The sequence below is a fragment of the Lutjanus erythropterus genome, chromosome 11 (genome assembly GCF_056507025.1).
Source record: "Lutjanus erythropterus isolate fLutEry1 chromosome 11, fLutEry1.hap2, whole genome shotgun sequence".
Lineage (NCBI taxonomy): Eukaryota > Metazoa > Chordata > Actinopteri > Lutjaniformes > Lutjanidae > Lutjanus > Lutjanus erythropterus.
The window spans coordinates 37,107,736-37,117,426 of NC_139327.1; the positions used below are offsets into that span (position 1 = coordinate 37,107,736).

The following is a 9,691-nucleotide window of genomic DNA, read 5'->3' on the forward strand; positions in this document are numbered from 1 at the left end:
ATAAAATTACCATTATTATTAGTTATTATCTTTTCTAAGTATAGCTAGGGTATGTGGAGGGTGCAGCTCTCTAATCAGTCAAAGAGCTGTGGCTAATTTGCATTGTTTTATGTGCTTTTCCAGCATAGAGTCGGATGTTTCATGGAAAGGCTAAATGGGGAGACTTAAAGGAGAAATTAAATGAATAAGCAAATCGAACAAGAAAAGGAAAAGCACTGGGGAAATGCAAAGAGGAAATCGGCCTTTTAAATGCCTGATTAAAATCTGTATTCTTAATCAGTTCCTTAGTTTGTGAATCCAGTTATTTATTTCTCTTTTTAAACTGCACTTTCAAATAGACTTTTTAAGTCCATTATTTGTTTATGAAATTATTAATGCATTTTTAATGATGTACTTAATGACTGTTTTATGTTGGTTTTGTAAATTCATTTTTTATTTGAACTGGTTATTCCTGGATTAATATTTATTATTATAATGTTTTCATAATTTCTCTTTTTATTGCCCATTCAAATATCAACTAATTAACTACACTGTTATTCATTTATTTTTATACAGTTAGTACAATTCATGAATGAAATGCTTTATTACTTTTTGTGTGATCCTCCCTGGAAATTTGTGTTAAATACTTCTGTTTTAAATAGTTTTAAAGGTTACATTGTGAAGGAAATTTGAACTGTGTGAAGATAACAAACTTTGGTTTTAACTGATGACTCTGAGTGCAGTGAAATAGATGTAATTTTTTTCATATTACCAGTGGAAATGAAAGAATTTATGGTCACAGATAAGGAAGAGAAACAGCCAAAAAGATAAATATGAAAAGGGTGCATTTCACCTGTAATGCATCTGGCAGTGAAGTTGAAGATTGCAACCAGCTCAGCTCACCTTCACCTTCCCAGCGTGAAGAAGAACCTACAGTGGAAAAATTGAGAAAAATGTGACAGGCTATAGTAAGAGCCTGTGTTTGGTTTGGTTGGTTTCTGACATATTCTGCCAGTAGGACCCCTAAATCTGATACACTGGAAGTTTAAAGGCATAGTATGCAATAATGTACAGACACAGAAACATTATACCTTTCAATCATCACTTATAACCCACTAGAAGTGAGTGGTGGTGTCTGTATCTGCAGCAACCCTGACCTCTCCCTGTTTGGCTGCGCTCGGGATGCTTTATCGACCCAAAACATCAGTATCCGACACCCTGTGAATGAGACACAAGCATACATATGTGTCAGTTTTGGTGACAATCACCAACTCTGCTGTTGGTCCAGGATCACAAACCCACAATAGTTTCTTCTAAACTTTATGGGAGATCCCAGAGTTTTCAAACATTTTAAATATATCAAGTTGAGTTTGGCACAATAGCATAAACTCAGCGTTGGAACAAGTAGAAGTGAATTGTTAATGTGACAAAAGACCTCACAGGAGTGTTTCAGGTGGCAAATACACCAATATTTTATCTGACGTACAGAAGTGATGTTTTACCCAACAGCTCCACTCAGTGGCTCAAAGGCAGCATTACCTGAAGGTACAGAAATGACCACTACAGCTAAAGGTTTTCATTGTACAGTATTCATTTAGTAACTCTCAATTATAGGATTTTTTTCCCCAAACTATGGTCCAAATCACATTTGATTTTGGTCCCGGAGAGTGACCAACTTCAGGATCAGTTTTTTAAGATTAAAACATCTTTAAATATGAAACCACTTCACACAGCAACAGCAGTTGTACAGTAGAAAGATTCAGTTAGTTAGTCCAGATTTCTCAACATATACATCTTAACCCTCTATGGTATGCATGATGCCAGTTGTTAAAAAAAAAGTTTTTTGTCATAAAATAGACCGATTATTAGATAGATTATTTGAAGAAATTTTCAAGAAATATTCCTTTTAGGGTAAACTTTAGGGCATGTTACCTTAAAGCAACAGTGTACCATGATAGCAAATAATTAAATAAGAGTTTTTGATTAAAATTTGAATAAAATGCATTACAATACTTATGGAATGTATTCAGTTGTCTCACCAGTTTAAAATCAACGCCATTTGAAATGAAAAAAAGACTAAAAATGAACTCTCTTCATAAGTTTGTCTGGACGTTACACTCAGACAACACTGTACCATTGTCGAACAGAGTGTAAGCATAATTTCAGCAAACTTTACATGAACCATCTATCAACCCAAACTATCATGACCCTCTTCAAAATTAAAATATTAAGTCACATTTTTGTGTTTGATCATTTGTGTTGCATTTAAATGTTTGTGTCTGCAGATACAGCCAACATAAACTACTAGTAGGTCATATAAAGTTTATGAGACTATAAAGTCATTGTTTTAAAGAAAATGTTGCATATTATGTCTTTTATTATCAAATGGTACAGTACATACGAGTATGTTTAACAAATTAAAATTAAAATTTACTCATCTATTAACATGAATCCAATTTTTTCTCAGATTGTAAAATGAAAGAAGACTATTTTTGCGGTGAGAGATGATGGAGCTGAACTGTGTGAGGAAGGCTGAAAGACAGGGATTCAATATGGCTTCCAGGGAGTCATGTGACAAATTAAAAACCCCTGCTCCATCTTTTTTTTTCAAGTATTGCAACATGAAGCTGTGTTGGATGAATGTAAAGGGCCAAAAATGTTATGTGTAGAGGCAACACCTTCACAAAACTAACTTCTGAAAAGATTCTGTAGAAACGATCAAACATTTTTAGTATCTTCATATTTTATTTTTATTTGAAAATAGCAAACAGACCTCAAGTTTTAAGCCTTGTGACCTCCTGTAAACAAAGTCCTGTTGGGATGGAGACACCTCACCCAGGATATGGACAATATTTTTATTCATATTTACACATACGTTAACCTCCACACAAACATGCTCAAAATGAGTCAGTATTTACCTTTATACTTCATTCATCAAATTATCAAGCATGTTTTCTTTTCTTTTTATAAATGTAACCCACAAATGTCAATAAATATAGAGGGAAATGCTGCATCACCTTCATAATAAAAGAGTTATAGTGTCTGACTTTTCCAAGCATTTGCACATCAAAATATGATAGATTATACCTGCATATTTATGAGCACAATTTCAGGCATTTTCCTTCACAGCAGACAGGTTTTGGGGCTGCAACGTAAAAATAATCACATTCATATTTCAGTTGCTCTGCTGCCTCTGAAAGCTAAAAGTAGCTGGAAGCCTGGAGTTTACCGAACAACTTTTCCCTCACCCATTTTGTCTTGCTTACGGGTTCTTTTCTTTTATTGAAACAGTAACTCTGAAGCAAAATCTAACCTGTAATCAACTTCTGTCCTGCCTAACAAAGACCCAAATACAGAGACATGGAGATGGCAGTCAAGTCTGTGAAGTGACATGTTTTTGAGGCGTTATTTCAGTTAGTCTTCCACTTCTTCCTGCGAGTGTCAGGTGATGAGAGGAAGCAGTGACATGAAAACAATGAAATAAAGATATTTCAATGCAACATTTTGTTCTGTGGAAGCTGACTGACTGTCAAAGCGAACAAAAGTGACTGGCAGCAAACAGTGTCTGGTGAAGGAGAAAAATGAGCTCTTATATCTGCTGCTACACAAGCTGTGTGCAGAGAAACCCAAAGAATGGACAGCTGAGAGTGAACCACCACACAAACACGACAACTACAAACATATTTAAGACAAGAAGAAATATAATTCTGGGCTCAGCTGATGCAGTTTGGCTGTGGTCAAACTTACTAGCACCATTAGAGGATTATTACTTGAAATTACGGATTTAAAGGAGAAATCTGTAATATATTTACTGAACTAAATCTTAAAAAGGACCATGATATGTCATCAGAGATTTATGAACCACGGTAATGAAATAAGAAATCATTAATAATCTTTTAGAAGGAGAAGATGTTTATAACGGTGAAACTGAGTAACATGTTAATGGAGTCTTGCACGCAGTGAGACAGGCAGTCGACTCCAACAGCAGTTTTGTTTTTAAGATAACGGGCTTAATTTAGATTTTTCAGCAGACAATTGACAGTTACAGCTTACTGTGTAGGATTCAGTAGGTTCAGTGTGAATACAGCCTGCAGGCAACCTGTCTGAGCTTCACGTCTGGGGAGGAGGGGGCACTTATGGCTCAAATTAACTACTTGAGCTGCAGTACTCATGTCTGAACAGTAGGGACTTACATATCTCTTGTTTAATGACTGAAATGAACTGTAACATTACTGTATAAGTTAGATTCATATTGAGCTCTTTGTTGATTCTCCCTCTGTCCCTGCTTCACGTGCTCATCAAATAAAGGCAAGGAACCAGTTATATAACCAGCTTATTCACAGGTTTTCAAACAGAGACACGTTGGCGAGTCATACAAAAGCACATGGTACCTTTCAGTGTCTGCATGAGAAACTTTCTGTAACTTCAGTGTAAACCCATCCATGTCAGGTGACACAGTATAAAGAGCAGGAAAGTTCTGCAACAAAAATTGTTGCCAATTATGACAGTTTATCATCTTAAAATAAAGCTGATTTTTCCTTTAAGCATGTTTTGGTCTTCTCAACATTGTTATCCTTGATTTGGAGCCGGTATTCCTGGAGCAGAAATCTGTAAAATCTAAAAGCTAACCAAACCCACAATTTTTGAATGATTTCTGATTTCTCTTCTGAGTTAGACACCTCACACTTGAGAAAATGTGTTTCTTCTGATGGGTCTGAGATCCAGACAGACTATATGTTGCTCTCATAGGATACACTTGTTCTAGAGCCTGGTGTGAGCTCATGGAGGCTCTTCTCATCCTCCTCATCCTCACCAGTGACCTTCTCAGAGACCATGAGGACTGACACTTCAGTGAAAACCGCACCTCCATCATTCCCTTGTCTTTCACCTGACAGCAGCGCCTGACACACCTCCGCCTCCTCCTCCTCCTCCCCATATCTGTTGGAGGAAGGCGGGCCTATAGCCTGCCTGTTCCCGACCTGCTCTGCTTGTTTCGCCGTTTCCGCAGCCTCCTCCCCGAACGTGCGGCAGTTCAGGATGAGCGGCGGCAGAGGGACGCTCCGTGCCAGCTCCTCCATGTGCCGGGCGAACTCCATGGTCTTGAACTGAGTGACCTTGGCGAGCTCCAGCGTCTTGGCTGACGTGATGATGGGAATGCGCTTGGCGACCTCGAACGCCCTCTGCAGCTTCTCTGCGCCTTCAGTGCGGAAGAACTCGTTGATGGCTCTCTCCGTCTCCTTGAGGTGGCTGCTGACCATGCAGAGCCGCGCCACATTGAGGATCATGGTGATGGTGAAGGCCACCAGACAGACGATGACGAAGTAAAGACCCAGTCCGCTGTCAGTGTGGGCGACACGCAGAGTGACTGTGTAGTTTTTTGTCCTGTCTGCACCGCTGGAGGCAACACAGGTGTAGCGTCCACGGTCTTCGAAAGAGACGACAGTGATGTTCAGGACACCATCATTCTGAACCTGCCACTTCTCACCTGCAGTCAAAACACACAAGAAAACAACATGAAGACTGTTTTAATTTTCCCAAAAACTTAAGAGCAGTGCGCTGAGAATCGGGAAAACAGAGAGAGACTTTCTCATTAAGAGCAGATTAGAAAATTCTCATCATCTCCTACATCAAGTAATACAGCACCATTAACATTTACACCAGTTAGCTCTCATTTAATTTTAAAGTTTCCTGAATCCCTCCACAGATTAGCTCACAAAACACTGCCTGATAAAAGCAATTTTACAGATCAGATTTGATTCAATAAACAACAATATAATTGTGTTACTGTTTCAGTTTACTCTCAAACTGCTTCTGCATTGTGGTGTCAGAGTTTACTGCTACACAATTAAAGGCACATCGTAGCTGACACAGCGACTGATAATGCTTTAATGAGGGTGGGATGATAGCAAATATCGAGGAGGTGATTTATTGCAAAATCATTGACAAATATTAATATTTCCTTGCGATACCAGCATTTTTAGTATTTGAATACTGGACAAATTAATGACAAAATTTGATTAAAATCATTTTCGCGTCAACATGCTGCATGTATCCATTGTTTCAGTTGTTAAATTAAACAAAAATTAAATATGTATTGTGTTGTACGTATTAATATGGTAAAGAGAGGGTTACTACACCTCCCTACACCTTTTTGTCATCAAATCCCAGCTGTACAATGACATATAGTGGCTATTTCATTTCATCATCAGATAAAATCAGATGTTATTGTGCTATAAAAATTAAGGTTCTTGACAGAAGGGTGACGAAGGGAAAGGAAAACAGAACAAAGTTTCATATTTTGAAATGTGTCATGTGTCAGTAGACTTGGCATCCTGGCTGAGCCGATATAAAACATTCACTAGACAAATAACTTCAATTTCAGTGAAATCCTTTCCATTTAAAAAAAAAAAATCCTTTTCAAGACAATGCTCATTGAAACAGCAACCTCCCAGCATGTCGTCTTCTGTTGGCCTCCCACTCTTCACTCACATCAGCAAAGACTGCAAAGATCACACTAAGTGCAGCGAGTTGAGAGTTGTCTTCATTTGTGAAAAGCAAAAGCAATTAGGCTCCCTGGCTTATTTTATTTCTTTTTTCTAAAAAGCAGACTATTCAGTCAAGAGAGTGATTTACTGTGAAAGAGGTGCAATTACAGTTTCAAGCAGTTTGAAGCACTTTATCTAAAATCCAAGCCCTTTTCAAGCCCTTGAAAACATTACATTAAAATTTAAGTGCTTTCAAGGATTTCCAGCCTCTGGAAGAACCCCGTAAAGAAAACGCTGACAGATTTTGGTCTGCAGAAAATCTTGCTGAAAACAAAACTTTTTAAAGTTTTCTTTAGACATTCACTTCTATTCTACAAGACGTAAGGACTTTCATCTTCTGTATTGTTGGACTTCCCTTAATCAACACACACCAATCTGAAAAGGTGTTTAGTTAGCAAAGATTAGCAAAGAATTTGAACATAATCTTAAACTTCCACATAAATTGTACATTTCTATCAATTTTGTATTACTGACTTTTGATGTTTATATAGGAAATGTGTATTTTTTGCTGTTCAACCTCTCCTGCACTAATCACTTTTTGAAATTCTTCTTGTCTTTTTTTTTATGTGCAAATAAACTAAACTAAATGTTGTGTTATGGTGTTGTTGTACACTGTACTTCATCTTTACAGTACTTTTTTTTCCTTCTGTCTTGCCTGTTTGCGGGTGGAATTATTTACAATTATTTACAAGTTTTGGACTATTTTAGTGTACATATATGACATCATGAAAAACATTCTATTAAATATATGTATCTGCAAATGCCAAGGATAACACAAGGAAGTACAAGCCTTATTGCCATTGGTCCTTCATATCCTATCTTCATATCCTTCATATAAAACTACTACGTAACGCACCACAACCTTAAAGTTGTTCATGCACAGCATTTGGGTCCTCACCATGCAGAGGTCCTTTGGAGTTGTACCACTTGATGTCAACATGGCCTCCAGTTACGTTACACTCAATCAGTGTGCTGGATCCCTCCTTGGCCACAATGTACCTGCTGGAGGAGACGCCGGACAGCCGCGCCTCCACCTCTGACCCGTTCTGAGCTCCATCTGCTGTCAAGCCGCCGAGCAGCAGGACTGTGAGGAGCAGGTGTGACAGGTGGCGTTTCTGAGTCGGCGACATGTCGGAAGGAGGACAGCTCCAGCTCACATTTAGACGAGACAAACCTGCAAAACAGGAAGAGTCAACAGATATGGCTCATGCATCAACACAGGACCATAGACTCTTAGTCTTTAGTGTCTTTATACTCTTCAGAAGCTAATTGCATTCATGTAAAGAAAAAAAATCCAGTATTTCTGGGGGGAATTTCCTCAAGTGAATGCAATAAGCTTCTGTAATGATCAACTGATAATGATTTCAGTTTGACATACACACTTGAATCCTTTTTGAAAGAGTTTGCGAAATTTAAAACCACATTTTCAGTTTACAAGTTAAAGGCCAAAGTTATGCTCAGTTTAAACAGTATTATTGTTTTTCATATTTTGCATCTTGTCTTTTTCGTTGCTTTTCTTCCCCTCCATCACCAATTTTTAACTACATTAAAATATATCTTATTTGCTACATGTGTTTAATGCCCATGTCTTCATTTGATTCGTTTCTAGCTGAAATGATGTTAATTTGACAGGTTGCTTTGACTTCTCAGTGCCTAAAAATACTGGCCCATTAAAAATAAACTGACAATGAAGCAATGAAAATTCACTGTTAATGAGAACATCATGTCCAGGGAACACCAGCAGGCACATTTTCAACATGCTAATTTAAGGACACAACAAGTGGCCCTGTAGAATAAATAATAGTAAAATTATGTCATATTTTTATCCATCCACAAACTGGTCATTTCTTTGGCTGCTGATACTAAAGGAGATAAAATACCTTTATTAGTGAGGAATTGTTTATTTAAATGATTGTTATAGTTTGTAATTCAGTTATTGAAGATCTAGCCCCTGTGGTATAATATTTATGTATCTTGCACATTGTTCTAGAGGAAGAAATAAAGAAACCCACACATAAACACCAAATTGACCAAAACCGCAAACAGACTCAGAGGCAGTGATTCTCACCTGCTGCTCGGACCGAAACCTCAAATCCTCGACCGACATGAGCATCAATTCATTTTTGTAACTTGTAACCTGTTGCGTGTTCAAATGTGTTCCGTTTGCTCCAGTTTTAGCCACTAACTCGGCTTTAATCCTCAAGCGTTTCGGCAAAGTAAACACGATCCGTCCGGGTCGGCTCCGTGCACTTCCTGCTTCAGGTATGAGTCAGTGGGCGTGGCTTGTTTTCAATTCTCTCGTGCAGGTAAGGCAATGTCAGCCAGTGTTGAATCATTGATAATACATGTAATAGTCATTATAATAACCATCTTTTTTTCTTCCAACATTTTCATTTATTTATTTATTTATTTATTTACTTATTGCTTCCAGATAAACTTGTTGAGAATATTGAATAATCTAAGAAATTCTCAAACTGTTTGTTTCCTTAATTATATTTCTTGTGCATAAAACATTTTGGAATGATGTTTAACATTTTATTAAGCACAACGGCTTAAATATAACAGTTTAACCACGAGGTTGTTTTACAAAGTGTGGGAAGGACAAGATTCAATTTTGCTGTGAAAATTCATGATATTTTTTGCTAGAAATAGTATACATGGTTTTAGTTAGTTAATTAGTTAATTAGTTACAATAAAATAAGATCATCATTGTTAATCTCACAATCAACAGTGGATGACATAATAACATCAATAGCATGGTAAATACGTCTCAAAATCTTGCTTGAGTATTAATTGATGATTCTAATTGTCATTTGTATTTATATTTTACAGAAAGAATAAATCAATTACTCAATCAAAAATCAGTCAGGGAAGACAAACATGAATAAACATTATTTTTTATCTTTGATTCTAGGTATTTTGCCGGAAGTTTAAATAGATTTATTTTGGTGGTTTCGGAAGTCTTGCTCTGATTTCATTTCCGTTACTTGACGTAGGTAATCGTTGCGTCAAGCTACCTAACGAGCCATAGGTGAGAAACCGGTAGTGTGGTGGACTTCTCTTCAAAATAAAATCATAACGCCTGTCACCCGCGGAAAAGTCGAGTATATCTACTGCAGTGTGCACAAAACTATTCATAAGTGTCTAATAAATCCACGGGAGGCCTT

At 37.3% G+C, this 9,691-nt stretch overlaps 1 protein-coding gene across 1 annotated transcript; it reads right to left on the bottom strand.

Annotated features, from left to right (window-relative positions):
* Positions 1 to 4,492: 4,492 nt before the first annotated feature.
* LOC146319449 (microfibrillar-associated protein 3-like) lies at positions 4,493 to 8,779 on the bottom strand. The gene is made up of 3 exons (XM_084730420.1): positions 8,593 to 8,779; positions 7,423 to 7,698; positions 4,493 to 5,464 (listed from the first exon to the last, which is right to left on the bottom strand). Exons 2-3 carry the CDS (start codon positions 7,652 to 7,654, stop codon positions 4,710 to 4,712), a joined length of 987 nt encoding a protein of 328 aa, XP_084586546.1. The 5' UTR covers positions 7,655 to 7,698; positions 8,593 to 8,779; the 3' UTR covers positions 4,493 to 4,709.
* Positions 8,780 to 9,691: the final 912 nt, after the last annotated feature.